A 16,090-nucleotide genomic window follows, 5' to 3' on the forward strand; every position below is an offset into this window, starting at 1 on the left:
ACAATGAAATCGTGATATAAACATTTTAATATTTGATAACAAAGTATAAGAGTACAAAACCTATGTATGAAAAATAATAACACTTTTATTGACCCCTTTTTATCCTTAACAATCTTTTTGCCAGAATTTTATGTTTATTCATTGCTGTAAATTATATTTAGTTATCCTGCAACTCTTCTGCTAGTTAAAAAGTTGAATTATTGCTGAAATAAAAGACTTGTTTTTCTTATTGATAACGAGAGTATGAAACAGTAAATGATAAAATAATCTACATTCCTTTCCTCCCATCAATATTTAACAGTTACAATAGACAGAATTTAACTTACCAATATTAGGCTCAATCTTGGAAATTAACTAAAATAGTTTTAATAAAGTTTTCTTTACATGAAAAAATTCACAATAAAAAAGAAACTAAAAATATTTGCTAAAAATAAAAAGTTATGTTTATATATTTTATAAGAATGCCCTTATTTGTAATCGTGTGAACTGTATTTAGGTTAGAGGAGGGGTCGATGATAAAGTGTTCTCTCATTATTATTGGTATTTCAACTACAACATTTAGGTTCTTAAGTTAAAAAAATGCATATTTGAAAAATGCGCTAAACTGTAAAATGATAAGTAAACTGTTTTTGAGATTAATTTTTACCTAAAAGACAATTTAGTTTTGATTGAGCTGGTACTTTAAACGTTAGACGGAAAAAAAACATTGATATGAACTTTTAGGACAAAAGGACATATTTAAATTGCCCGGATTATTCATTTTATTATTTAGTCTAAAATAGCAGCATAAGAAATATTTTTTATTGCTTTTTCTTCTGACAGGGTTTTGATCCAGACTCAAATCCATTACCTCTTAGCAAGGACATCCAATGGGGGGTGATTTTGGGGGTACGGTAGGCACCCCCAAAATTTTGAACTTTGAATTTGAAAAAGCTTGGACGTCCTTGCCTATAAGATATAAAGATTACCCCATCAAAATTTTGAATATTTACCCCCCCCCAAAAAAAAAAAACACAGAAAAAGCTTGGACGCCATTGCCTCCAGGACAACTAGCAGATGCAAGTTAACCAAGGCTCAATTTATATAAAATTCTAGAAACTTAGATGTTGTGCTAATTTGTATCTGTTTATATGCAGTATCGTATGGTGTCAAAGGTCGGGATAACACCATTTATAAAGTATAACACAAACTCTCAATCATTTTGTCTTCAAGTAGTTTATTTCATAAATGTATGGATAGACCATCCTAAAAATTAGGTTATGTTTGGATGGAGTAAGGCCTCTTGGTTCGATATCCTCTTAAACACACAATCATAACAAAAAAAATATAAATATAATAGTTGTATGTTTATTGTGTCATTACTCACGCAAGAACTGGAGAAATTTGAGCAATAAAAGGATAAAAAAAATTATGGATGGAAAAACGGACATTGTAAGTTATATATCAGATGTTTAGTGATCATAAAAAAGGAAAAATGAATATAAATGTCTTCAGGATCATATCTGACTAGATTATATAGGGTATCAGTAAAAATATGCAATCAATCTTAAAAAGCACATTTCCCACATGCCGTGGCGGACTGACAAAGTAAATTATATAGTATCTAATCTACTACAAACTGTTTGGTACATATTTTATGAAAGTCCCATCCCATTATCTCCTGATTTAATGTTAACAACAACTGTTAGAAGCATAACGGAATAAATAAGTAGTATAGGGGTTAGATTTGTTTCATACAATCATTACAAAGTACGTTTCTTATTAGGATTATTGTGATAAAATCAATGAGAGGGTATACTTTTCTAATAAATCATTTAGAAAGGTAGATAAAAATAGTCATAGGAAGGAGAATTTGAACTGAAGGTTATACTGGCACCCAAAGTTTTATAGACACGCACCGCACACTCATTCATTGTAATCTGCAGAAGGTTTAACTTAGATCAATCATCATTGGAGATCTAAATCAATGTATCATCCATTATCTAATCACTTAAGATCCCTGGTTCAAGTATTCCTTTACAGTCATGCTTATTATAGGATGGTTTTAGGCTATTTTTCTTCCCTTCGAAAATATGACCCTAGATGCTAGGGGCACATAGGGATTTTTGATAATGATATATTATTTTTAATAAAGAAGATAGACGACTGAAAAATTTAAGAATATTTCCTATACCAATGAGTATTCAGTAAAATTTACTTGATCAGTCAGTCTATCCGTAATGATCTGACGGTCATTTGATTTATTTTTGAAAAAAAAATAACCTCAAACTTTACTTTTGCTAAGATTTTTTGTTTTTAAATTATTTTTTGTTTGTTTAGGATTGAAAGGTTCATCCAAGTATATACCACCAACTACATGGAAACCAAAATATCCCAAAATCCTTGAGCACACTCTTAGAACTATGGCCCTACACTCTAGAAGGTAAACAAATTAGATTGAAAGGTAAAGGTAGAACCATTCACCATAATCTATCCTAATAAAATAAAGATATTCTAGGGACAAAATCTCTAAAACAGCCAATAGGATAACACTGGATGGCATTGGTTGAAATTGTGTTCAGATATTCGTAAGAAAGGGCATATTTAAGTTTGACGAATTTTGGGGTCAGATGGACCATCTATAATTATATTATGTATATTCCTAATATTGATGGAAGAAAGTAAACATTAAAAGAAATTATAGATTGAGTCCCAGAAAATGTGATATCTCGCGGTCGTACGCGGTCATGCGTCATGTTAGTGGGGTGACGCAAATTTCAGATCTCGCGATTTGTGAAAAATCTTTATATTATAGCGAATTACATAATCGTACAAGCACCTCTTTTTTAAAAGCGAAGCTTTTCTATAATTAGGGTCGGTCCGTCCGTCCGTAACGGATAGCTTTTTTCGTTAATTTAGACATGTTAGAATTGTCCTATCGATTTCAAATTTTGCATGGTGATTCCTTTAGTAGTTAGGTACGATTTAGAAAACGTAGCAACTCTATAATCATTACCAAAATGTCCGTACGTCCATTTTAAACATGTTGATTTTTTTACTTTTTCAAATAGTTTTTTTCGTTAATTTAGGCATGTTAGAATTGTCCTATCGATTTCAAATTTTGCATGGTTATTCCTGTAATAGTTAGGTACGAGTTAAAAAGCAACTCTATAATCATTACCAGAATGTCCGTACTTCCATTTTAAACATGTTGATTTTTTTTTTACATTTTTAACAACAAATTTGTATGTGACCTAATTATTTGATTGGTCTGATTTTTGGTATACTGATTCCTGGGACAACAAAGTACAATATTATAAGCGAAGCAACTCTCTAATCAAGTCCTAAAAATGTAAGTATGTCCATAATCATTATCCTGTATCAAGCAGTTTTTCAACAAATTTACTTACAATTTTGCTTTGACTCTTATACATTCGCATTCTGATTATTCAGTTCTGACATTACACAAGTGTTAATGTCCGTTTGTCCTACCGTTTCAGAGCTTCGCTTTTATGGATGTTGTCATCCTTGTTATAGAGAAAAAGAGTAAATCAAATAGCGAAAACTAGGATCTGAAATTTGCTTCACCCTTCCAACATGACGCATGACAGCTTACGACCGCGAGAAATGGCATCTTAGACTTCATCAAATTAAAACTCGTGGCATTAGGGTAATTTTAAGCGTCTTTGCTTGCTGTGAGGTGAGATTGGACCACACTTCGTCGTACTAGAGACAAGAGAAAGATACCAACTGCTTCAATGTCAGGCTTGCTTTAAAAGTGTAACACTGAAAATTTAATAGTTGCTAATTTGTTTATAGATTAGGATTATACTTTATCAAGCAACTTTGATTTAAGAATTAGCGACTAATAAGTATTTTTTAAACTGTTAGAATAAACCTATTCTCTCCAAAATTACCTTCTTCTATGATATGCAAAAAGGCTTACTGCATTTTAAACGCTTTATGTAGGAAATAGTGTGGTATCCGCCGAGGATAAATGGCAGACACCGGAGTTCAATTAGATTACGGCAGTGTGACAGACGTGGACACCTTACTATAGAGAAGCTACGCTTCTCTAGCTTTCACTAGATAATGATCAACATCTATTTTCAGTTGTCACTTTATTGAAGGGTTAAGAGATACTGAAGCTATATACAACAAACAATAATTACATGGATAGGAATAAATAATCATAACATAAAAGCATAAATAATACATATACAATGGTCAGTTTGGGCAATAATGATTCCCCCATCCCTGGAAAGGGTGGGGGAGAATTAAGAATACAGTTAACCATAATAAACATGACAGATTCAATCATTAATTCTAAGCGTAGGGAGGGGGTCACTAGACCCCTTCCCCAGGACTCGGGGGAGGGCCATTGACCCTCCACCGAACCCCAGATCAGGGGTGCCATAGACATGGCTCACGGTTGCCGAATACCACAACTCTCCCCTCGGAAGGCTGGGAGGTGGTTTCCCTACCAGACTTCCGACAGTGGTTGAGGCCTTCGGCCCGCTCCTTAGGGCTAAAATATATACAAACGATAATGATTCAATGGAATCCTAGTGGTGAGTATCTTCTTAGGGTTGATGGGCTCCCAATGTGGGATAGAAGGCAGAGGCTGACTTGGGTTGGATACGTTGGTCAGCGCCGGCAGGTATCAGGTTTGCTGGTGGCACAGTTGTTGCTGGAACGGTCAGCAGTGGGGCCTGCTGGTTGTTGTTGGCAGCGGCTGGGGCACTGGCTGCCAGGTTGATTGTCTGAGCAGCGGCCTGTCCTCCTGAGGGGCCGCGGGGTCTGCCAGAGGGCGGTCCTGGCCTACCTGGGCGGTCATGCCCGCTGTCAGTTGATTTCATAGACACCATTTCCTCGGCTGCTTCCCTGCCGATGGGAATGGCATCCCAGTCCACTGAAAAGTCCCGGGACTTGGCATGGTTGAGCCTGGCTCTAGCCAGCGCTTTCCTATATAAAGCTGGATGGTACAGGAACACTTGTGATATCGCATTCAGGGCTGCCCGGACTCCTCCCTGTGCTGCTGCCAGAGAAATGATGGTTAGGTCCCCCAGCAGTTTGAGGATCAACAACAGCAAGCACAGTATGGCTGCGCCATCTCCCCACTCGTGGATGGCTTGTCTAAATCCTGCCCAGACATCCAGGGCTGCCTCTCCTTCCTCCGCCAGTCGGTCAATGTTGTAGGACACTATCCCATGGTCTCCTGTGGCCGAACAGCTGCCTTGCTGAACGCAGGAGCCATAGGATAGGCCGGTCAGCATGGCACTCTTGTATGCTGGGAACGCCAGCAGTTGTTGCCAGTCGTTCAACTCAGCCTGCGAATACAAACCACCTGAACTGAAGTCATCTAAGGGTTCTGTCAACAACTGCTTAGGCGTATCCAGCGGGGGTGGCCTCTTCTTGGGAGCAGGGGTTAACTCTATCCAGCCTTCCTCCGCGTGCACAGTCAGGGGGTAGGTGGAGGAGCAGGGAATCTTGGTGGCGTGCTCACTGTATACCCGTGTCACAGCGTCTACAAAACCTGTGGGCTCTACTGGCACTTTGTCCCAACACTCCTTGTGTTCGCGGACAACGTACTTGTGCCTTTGGCAGGTCAGCTGCAGCAGGATGTCTCCCCTCAGTACCGAGAACGTGCTCCCCTGGACACGCACCGGGTGGGCCGGATCTAGTTGCTGGAGCTTCCAGCAGTTGGCCGCTACTTCTTCTGCTGCAGTGCTTTTCATGCGCGTTTCCAGGGTAAACCCAATATAACCTGCATGGATCTGTGCTTGAAGGGGAACGTCAACATCCCTGGCCGACACTCTGGGCAGCGCAGCCGCGGCTGGGTCAGCTGCCACGAACAACGCTGGATGGTTGGTGGCATGGGCCTCGAAGTCGCAGTTCACAATCGAGGTGGGGTTGGTCATGTTGATGAAAAACTGGGCCTGATGGTCAACCAGATATGCATCCATCACCAGGCTGGGCTGGAGGCTGCGGATCAGCCTCAAGGGGCAATCTCTTCCCAGGTGGTCCCACACGTAGGTTGCTTCCCCAGTGATGCAGGACAGCTCAGAATGGGGACACTCTAGGGTCAGGTGGTCAGACTGGGACTCCACCCGTCCATCCTCCACCACATAGGTCTCCTCCTTGACCAGCAGCCGCCGCTCCTGGAGCACTAATTCGTTGCGGTAGAGCTGGCCCTCAAAGTGGACGTCCTCCCCCTCGCAACCCACCCCCTCGGGGCTGTTGACGAGGGCGCCCACCATGTCGATGGTGAAGAACAGGGGGTGGTTCAGCTGGAACGTCAGTGGCTGGGTCTTGCCTGGCAACGTGTACACTCGGTTCCTGGCCAGGTCTCGGCACGCTTCTGGGTCTATCTTGGTTGGCCTCATGAGGGTGGGGACCGAGGTCACCTTGAGGTGACCCCATACCCCACACCTGAATGTCCACTGGGACACGGTGAGCTGACAGCTGAACCCAGTGGTTTCCCTCACCTTGACTTGCTGCAGGACGTGTACTTCATGGCCCAGGGGCACCTCCTGGTGTAGGGGCTCCGTGGCACACATCTTTTCTTTATTGTAAGACGTGACATGGGTGGGGTTGGCACAGTCCCACCCCACCAGGACGTAGCTGGTTGTAGGCCACACGGCTGCCAGCAGGAGGCCCCACAGGACCATCCACCAATGGGAGAGGCTTCCAGGTAACCATCTTCCTCGTACACGCGGCTGGGGATCTTCAGCTCTGGTCACGGCTACTTCTTGGGGCTGGACACGGTTGGGCTGCTCCTGGCTAGATACAAATTTCCATTGAGCGTTATCTGTATGCGGCCGAGGCACCCCGATACCCTCCCCAATGACAGACTGGCAAGCGACTGGCACTTGCCTGGGTGTCGGCTCCCCTAGCCCTAAGTGCTCCCTTCCCTTGTCCAAGGCATGCCCAGCGGCATGGGGCTGAAGTGCATGTGGCACAGGCTCGCCCTTACTCACTGCCCTCCCCTGCCCTAGGAACTCAGGTGCATGTGGCACAGGCAAGTCCTTATTTTCCCAAATTTCAATCTCCCCAGCCTCAGGTGCAGGGGGCACAGGCAAGGCTGGGTGTTTACAATATTTTGGATACAACACATTTAACAAATTCAACTTATCCTGATGTTGAGCAGCTGGGTTCCCTTGGCTGGCAGGGGGCTCTGGATGGCATGTAGCTGGACTCTCCCTGCAGGCTGGTGGCGCTGGCTGACTGGGGGTGACGGGTGTCACCCCTTCCTCTGGGACCGCTGGCTCGTTCCAGGACTCAGGTCTCTCGGTGGCGGCGACGGTTGTCGCCCCAGACATCAGGTTGGAGGCTGGCTCGTTCCAGGATCCAGGTATCTCGGTGGCGGCGACGGTTGTCGCCCCAGGCACCAGGTGGGAGGCGCTGGATAGCACCCCCCCATCATCCCAGGTGGCGACGCCGGGTGGCGTCCCATACATCGATGCAGAGGTGCTGGCTAGCACCTCCTGCCTCTCTCGTTCAGCGGCTGCCAGGGCCTCCCCATACACCGTCTCAGGGACGCTGGGCAGCGCCCCTCCACTCTTGCTGGGTAGGCTCAGTCGGGCAGGTTCCATCATGTTGAGGCTGAAAGGCTGGGGCCTCAGCACCTCTGGCTCGGCTATGTTGTTGGGCTGTATCAGCTCTGGCCCCAGATGGTTAAGACTGAAGCCTAGGCCAACTCGGTTGGGTTCAGCCGCGCCGCCCAGTATGTTGATCCTAGCTGGGACAGTCCCAAACTGCGGCATCCCATCGGCTCGGTCCGCAGCTCTGGGGGCGGCTGCTTGCTGTGGTGGTGCTGGGGGCGCGCTCCCTTCCATATGGGCCACTCTGCTGGGCTTCCCTGGAGGGGCACCCTTGTCGGCGGTGCGCCTGGCTACCTGGGCCCAGTCGGCTCTACAATCGGCCGCCGTGTGGCCGTCATAGTGGCAACGCTCACACTTGGCAGAACGGTCACGGCGTGGCTGGGTGCGTCTCTCCTCTAGGCTAACTTCCACAGGCGTTGGGCAGTCTCGAGCTCGGTGGCCTCTCCCCTGGCAGCGGTAGCAGCGGCCTGGAACCTTGTCATCTGGAGCGACCTTCCCCATCTGGTGGAGACCCGGAGCCAAGGAGCCAATCTCCATTGGCTCCGACTCGTCATATTGGGGCAACTGGATGCAGGCAGATCCAGTCAGCCCGTCGGTCGAGTCCACTAAGCACACACCTTCCTTCAGCTGCTTAGTAACCATGGTCACGGTGAACATGGCCTTACGAGTGTACTCAGGTACACTCGTAATTTCATGGTTCATCATGAGGCGTTTTACGTTGGCGTTACGAATTCCACGATTTAATTCGTCCACCAACAACTCAAGATCCTCATGGTTGTAGGCGTCCCTATACAAGGCGCACTTAGTTGATATGTACGCTTGTATAGGTTCTGTCGAGTGTTGCTTGTAATCCCTAAACGCTTGTTTAAGCGTTTGGGATTCAAAAGCAGGGCGAAATAGCAACTCACACTCGGTCTTGACCTGTTCGTAGGTCAAGGCTTGGCCTGCCTCGCCAAACAGATGGGACGCCATTTCCGCCGCTTGCCCTACCAGTGACAGTAGTAGGGCGTTGCGGCGGTTGAGGGAATCATGAGGTGGGACGCGGTAAGCCGCCCATGACATCTCAAGTCTGCGGATATGTGCCGACCAGGATTGTTTGGGCGGCCCTCTAAACTCCGGCAGATTGCTCAGCATCAGCTTGCGGTACTCGGCTGGGGCCGGCTGAGGGTCATCCTGGAGCCATCCTGGGGCTTGGTCACCTCCTGGGGCTTGATGCTGGTCCATTGGGTCAACGGTGAAACGGCGGGCACAAAGTTATACAGTACTAAAATTGAATGGTTTGTCACTTGAGGCTTCCTAGCCTAACAGCCAACACTGTTTGTATCACTAGGTTGGGCGTTTAGTTACAAAGATATAACTTAGCTGTACTTGTCACTAGTTAGGTGTTGAGGTTATAGGGTAGGCTGGTAGAGGTAGATAGATGTTGAGGGTCTGAACTGCTGTCAGGAACTGATTGGGTTTTCCCTTATCACACTAGAGCTAGAAGGAAAGAAACTTGCAATTCTTTATTTGCTAAAAATACCTCTGTTAAATGCTATGGAGTAGCTCCGCTCTGGTGTGAGTGTGTGTGTGTGTGTGTGTGTGTGTGCGTGGAATCTCCTGTCCTTGTAACGCGCGTTCGCGCCGTCAAATCCGCGCACACGGGGAAAACGCGCTCTCACCCCTCAACTCGCTCTCTCATTGGTCCGCTTCGTCCGTTGGATTTATGATATTTTCCGCACTCTGTTGCGCTACCCGTGAATGGCGCTCTGTGTATCCGATCGCTAGCTCCACACTACAGACGGACTTAGTCTAGTGTGGGTAGGAAGGGGGAAGCGCGTGAGGGGACGGGGGTAACTCCGTCCGTTCCCCCTGTGAGGGAGGGGGGTAACTGTGTGCTGGTGTAATAGGGCCTTTTCTTCTTAATCTTAGGCTTATCTATTATATCACCCTGATTGTATTTGCCTTCAATGGAGAGGGGCCCCTCCCCTTCCCTTGGAATAAGGGGTGTATTGTTGTTGTGCTGTGGGCTTGAGATTGTTTTGATTATATTACATCTAGCTTCTATTTTTGTCCTTATCACAATTGCATAACAGATTTGTTTACCAACTCTGTTCTATTTTTAGCTGTTATCACAATACACAGTAATCCAAGCCTGTTCTATTCTTAGATTTATCACAACACAACAATTTGTTTGCCAAGCTTTGCTCATAAATCTATTGTTTGGCCATCACACTAGGGTGGTAATCCCTGCAAATGTGATATAATATCTGTTTTCTAGATGGGTGGCTGCGTTGTAGCTTCTCAGGATACTCGGGGTTGACGTAGTTTTTCTCTGTTCTGGTGCACTACACTCGTATGTTAGCTCGCAGCTTGCAGCTATGTGGCATGTTTCAGCCTATCGGCGGCAGGGAATGTCCCGTCCTGCTAGCGCCGCTGATCCAAATCCGGCTGATGGCGGCAGGGAATGTCCCGTCCTGCTAGCGCCACTGGTTCGGATCCTGCTATTTCTTGCAGTAAAGTTGGCCTATTTTCAGCCGTTTACACTTATTTGGCTTGTTTCAGCCGGTCCGCAGGCCTGTTTCAGCCCTTTTGGCGCTCAATTCTCCGTTAGATATCAGCGCTGCTCGCGGTTATTCGTCAGATTTCGCTGTCTCACTTCCAAAACTGCCGGATGCAGAGTTAAACTTTGCTGTCCAGGGTGGGTAATTCAGGTTGCTTGCGTCAGTTTTGCCAGATTCACTGCTGGGAGTACCTTAGCCTCAGATGCGCGTCTGCTCTACACTTGTGGTTCGCCGTAATCTCACACAGCTGTCACCAAAGTTGTGGTATCCGCCGAGGATAAATGGCAGACACCGGAGTTCAATTAGATTACGGCAGTGTGACAGACGTGGACGCCTTACTATAGAGAAGCTACGCTTCTCTAGCTTTCACTAGATAATGATCAACATCTATTTTCAGTTGTCACTTTATTGAAGGGTTAAGAGATACTGAAGCTATATACAACAAACAATAATTACATGGATAGGAATAAATAATCATAACATAAAAGCATAAATAATACATATACAATGGTCAGTTTGGGCAATAATGATTCCCCCATCCCTGGAAAGGGTGGGGGAGAATTAAGAATACAGTTAACCATAATAAACATGACAGATTCAATCATTAATTCTAAGCGTAGGGAGGGGGTCACTAGACCCCTTCCCCAGGACTCGGGGGAGGGCCATTGACCCTCCACCGAACCCCAGATCAGGGGTGCCATAGACATGGCTCACGGTTGCCGAATACCACAATAGCATGCTTAGAAAATATAAACAGGTTAATAAATTTGGCAGCTGCGTAAGATATAATAGCAGGTGAATGGAGCGTGTAAGAATGGCTTTCTATAGGATAGACCGGCTAAGAGCAGCAGCGGCTGAAATTTAATCTTACGGTTGTGGTTCCTTCAAGCCGTACTTCAAAGCTGAACAGTCAAGTGTCTAATGGGTGTTACCGTAATTATTACCCTGGGCGATTGAGCGTGTTACACTGCTATTCAAAAGCAGAGTATGTTCAAGGTGGCGTGAAGAGGACTTGTACCCGAAGCGTTACGCCGAGCCTCCAAAAGGTCGTCATTATATTTTGACTAAATTTCGCAACCTGTATGGATAACCTTGTAAAGTTGCACTGAAAATTGCAAAGCTTTATCAAATATGGATACAATTTGCTACTACTATAGTATAGTGTATATCTACATTTTTATATTTAGGCCCTTTTTTACATCAGCGATGCTGCTCTATAAGTGTTCGTGTGTCTATCTTTTATTTTCTATATGCTATATTAATCGTTTCAACTTTTTCTTTCGATTTGTGTCATTCTTGTTGTTGGCAGCTAAAAGTAAGAAACTTTATTTACATTTCAAATATACATTATGCTAATTTTCCTAGAAAAATGAATCAATCACTGTTTTGTTGGCCCGGGCCTTTGACCACCCGGGCAAATTCAACTGATATTAATCCTACGATTTTTAATTTTACTATCTGCGAAAAACTGCTAGTAATACGAGGTGATGAAATACTGGTATAGGTAATATATAAATCCAAAATTTCAAAATTAGTTTTTTCTATGAAACATTTGATGATTATGTGTTAGGTTATATAAGATTTATAGGCAGATAAACGGACACACTGACTTCGAGAATATCTTTGCTTCTAAGTATATTTAGAATAGATAAAATATATTAATCTTTTTCTAGTATGGCCTCAAAACCGATATATTAATAACCACTGGATTAGAAACAGTTCTCAGCCATACTGAAAATGATGTTTAGTATCGTATTACAGACAATTTTCCACAAATATAGAAAAGAAGATATTAGTTTTGTTATCCTGTACCTTCGGGGTTTTTTTTTTTTTATTTCTCATTTTAATATCCGCAAAAAGCTGTCTATAAAACGATGTGATAAATAACTATTGTATTTTTAGATTAAAAAAGCACACAGATGAGAAAGAAGAAAATTATAGCGACGATTCTTCAGATCAGTATGATTACCAATATTATGAATAATTAAAACATTTTTAATAAAGGATAATTTATGAACAAGGGGTGAAAAGTTTTGAAACCTTAAGCAATTTATTAATCATTTTTAACTTTAAAAAAAAATTTGACTGATCTATATTTTAATAAAATAATTGTAATATAGCTTTTTGTAATTCCTTAGCGTGTAAAAAAATTTAAGAATCTTGAGACTATACTCAAAATTAATATTTTCTATGAAACTGAATATTATATAGTACAGCCATTTTTTACTTTGACAAAGCATTTAACTACTCGAATTAAAGAACAATACTTTCTTTATTTATTCCTTCATAAGTAACGATTATCAGATCCATCATTTAATAAATATTAGATATTTTGGTTTAAGGTGATAAACTCATCAGACCTCGTTCATAGAAAGTTCCTTTAATATTTATTTGTTTAAGTAAGTTATCTTGATTCTTATGAAAATTGTTGTCTAAAATAAAGAAGACCAAATTCAAAATATTGAGATTAAAAGGCCATGTTACATTGCCATAAATTGATTATGTTATGTTTTTAAACATTATTTACTTTTTTTTACTATTTATGTTATTTATTTATTTATTAATCAATATTTTTGATTCTTTGTTTGAATAATTTTTATAGGATAAGGAAAAAAATTGTTTCTTCAAGAAACTTTAGAAGTAGAAATTTTGCGGTATATTTTGAACTATTTATTGGTTGAAAAGTTTTGACACCTCTAGATTGGAACTAACTAATGAAAGTTCAATAAATTACCCAGGGTTTATAAGCCGACGAATAAGATAACGGTGGTTATAAATCTTTGGGTACCAGTGTAATTGTTATTTTCAGTCTAATGTTCCCTCCCTCCCTGTAAATTATTACTCTTTATAATAATTATCCTTACTACTCTTTAGAGACGTTTATGATATAATAAAAGTATTGAAATTTAACAATATTAAAAGTGTGTTACTTTGATAAAAAAAATGCCATTTATCTTTGTGCATAGGGGGTGCACAAGATTTTCTCGGGAAGTCGGGGAAAGATATTCATAAAGATATTATTTTATCAAATGAAAACTACAAGAATTATCCCCACAGGGAAACTTTAGGCCTAACTAGAACAAAATCAACCAAATTGGAATTCAATAGAAATTATTCAAACAATCAATCTTTATTCCTATCCTATGATCTTTAATAATCCAAAATATTACCATTTAATACTTTGTCTAGTCTTCAGTGACATTTATTCTAGTCTTAGTACAGCTTTAACCAATAAGAAATTATGTTTTTTATTTTAAAAAATTATTATCAAAACTGTATTGTAATAATATGAAATATTTGTTAAAATGGTGTCATATTAATTTTAATCCAGTAGTCGCTTATATCGCCAGGGGACTACCCACAACCATCTTTTTTTCATCTAAAATGTATTTTTTCATAATTCGTATATTTCGAGACTTTCCTAATTTAACGTTTTAAAAGCATATTTTTTACCCCTAGGGTTAAATTTTGTATTGGGGATCGGGTAAAGTTGACATCTTTTAATTTTAGTTTTATGGGTTGATCAAAACTGGCGATATAAATCCGAAATTTTACCTTTTATTCCTCGTTTACTGTACAAATTTGTCCAATGCAAAGAATTTTAAACTTTTTTTTATCAAAGAAATTTTAGAAAAATAATTAGAATTTTAGAATAGGGTAGTGCGGGGTTAATGCGGTAGGGGGGTCTAATTCCGGTCACTCGACCAACTTTTTTAAAACCGTTTTTTAACGGTGTTCTAAACGTTTGCGAGAGATCTTCAGAAAAGCAAAGTTGTAATTTATTGCCTATACTTTCATTTCTTACTTAAGCAAATTTTTGTCAGATCACTCCTTCTATGATTTTTTTGCCCTCAAAAAGTTGCAAAAAATTTGCAAAAAAAAAATTTCAAAATAGGCCATGTTCAATCTAAAATTGTGAAAAAATGGTAAGTCCTATTGACCCCCGGGTTTTTGTAAAATGAAAGATATGGCATTCATTTATCGTTTGTAATTGGAGGCGTTGTTCTAACTTGATTTTTTCATAATTTTTTTTTCGTCTTAAAAAAAGGGTCTATTCCGGTCACTTTTTTTTTACTTTTTTTTATTACTGTATTTATAACTGTATAATACCCTAATGTTTTATTTAGGTGATCTGGAAGCATAAACAACCTAAATGCATGACCTAAGCTTTAATCATTGCCTTGCCTGTTGTGTGATGTACATTACTAGTCATTTTACTGCTTGTATTATGTCATGTTTTGTTGCCTAAGCTTTTCAATTTGTAAAGACATAAAAAATTTTTCAGACACATTTTTATAGTAATGGGAAGAGTATATCACCCAGAGGAACGCCTTAAATATTTTCCTGAAGATGTATCAGCTGCATTGGCTCATGTAAGAAGGGGTATGTCTATTAGAAAGACTGCTAGAAGATTTAAAATTCCATATGAAACCCTTGCATCTTTTTCGTATAAGAGGGTGTTCGAGATTTTTGCGCGGTTTGGATTTTTTATGTCAAATCGGCTAGGATTAAGCTAGAAAGGTGTTTAAGGTGTCTATAGAAAGCTCTTTGCATGTTCTAACAAAAACTCACCAGGATATGGGTTCTATCTCCAAGATTTAGAGTACATATTTAAGATTTTGCATTTTCAAAATTCCTGTTGCATAAAATGTGTTGAAATATTAGAGTTAGACCCCATATCATTTGGAGTTAATTGTCAGGCATGTAATTTTGCATCTTTAGACACCTTAACCACCCTTGTAGGTCAATCCTAGCCAATTTGAGACAAGAAAAAATGTATCAAAAACTGCTGTCAAAACTGGCAGGATTTTTAAAATTAAAAATTTTTTGGGAAAAAATCACTTTTTTCAAGAAATTCCAAGACCTGCGAATCAGAAATTGCCTCTAATTTATGTATAAAGCTTAAAAAAACCTAATCATATAATAAAAAGTATGATTTTTTTTAAAAGTTTGCATGAAAAAAATTGATGTTTTTTTTTGCGATTTTACCGACTTTTTTAAAATGGGCAAAATGTGGTCAAAAAATTTTTTGATCTGCATGCGACTAGTACCGTTAGAAAGCTAATGACCTCAGCTTTCTACTCATAGTTTAAAATGTTAAAAAAAAATATTTTAAGGGGGTGTTCCACCCCCCCAAAGTCAACTGACCGAAATAGCCCCACTGGTGGGGTTATTCCGGTATAGGCCAACCGCCGCCCTTAAAACCGATTTTTGACCGACTTCTAGTTACGAGATCTTAACGGGACCAAGACAGGCTTCTTCGTTATTGCCATATCTTTCATTTGCACTCTTAAAAACCGGTAAAAGTTATTGGGAAGTATGTTTTTTTTTAAGTTGAAGCAAAAAATTGACCGGAATAACCCCGCACTACCCTAATTAAATTTGGTAAAATTTTTATTCTTTATTTTTCTAATGTTATTTTGTTTTCTTTATTTTCTTTTGATAAAATGAGTTAAAATTCAATACCTAACCCACTCCTTGCACGGTTTTGCTCTTTTTTTTACTTTCCATTGAAAATAATCTGTTCAACTACCAAATATTTTCACAGTGATTTAGCCGCAAAGAGGTATAATTAGAAAATTTAGCTGAATTCCTTGTTTGTTTGTAACGTTTATGATTCAAAAAGCAAATTCTAATGGCCTGATTTCAGCTAAATGATTGTGAAAGGAGTAGATAACTTTAATCTTTAATCTTATAACCATAGAGCACTACCAAAGAGTTAATATCCATTTTTTATTCCTATTTAGTTATTTCCATTAATGAAATCTCCCTGTTTAATGATTGTATATTTGTAAATAAATTATATTAAATACATAGTATATACCTTGATTTTTATTTCATTAAGCTAGGTAATTCTGAAATTTTGACTTATACGTGTCTTTACCTTTGTCGTAAATTATACTTAATCGTTGGAAAAATCTACCTGAAGTGTTTGAATTCTATAATGCTTTTGACTATGCCTAA

At 40.6% G+C, this 16,090-nt stretch overlaps 1 protein-coding gene across 1 annotated transcript in view; it reads left to right on the forward strand.

The window, feature by feature from the left end:
• The window catches only part of LOC145322273 (uncharacterized), a 152,058-nt gene extending 138,283 nt beyond the window's left edge, over positions 1 to 13,775 (forward strand). Inside the window, exons 12-13 of the mRNA XM_080164152.1 lie at positions 2,320 to 2,422; positions 12,029 to 13,775. Coding sequence (XP_080020278.1) covers positions 2,320 to 2,422; positions 12,029 to 12,110 — 185 coding nt within the window. The 3' untranslated portion in view covers positions 12,111 to 13,775. The remainder of the gene's footprint in view (positions 1 to 2,319; positions 2,423 to 12,028) is intronic.
• The last annotated feature ends 2,315 nt before the right edge of the window (positions 13,776 to 16,090 follow it).

The sequence above is a fragment of the Acartia tonsa genome, chromosome 6 (assembly GCF_053477335.1).
Source record: "Acartia tonsa isolate MP-2025a chromosome 6, ASM5347733v1, whole genome shotgun sequence".
Classification (NCBI taxonomy): Eukaryota; Metazoa; Arthropoda; class Copepoda; order Calanoida; family Acartiidae; genus Acartia; species Acartia tonsa.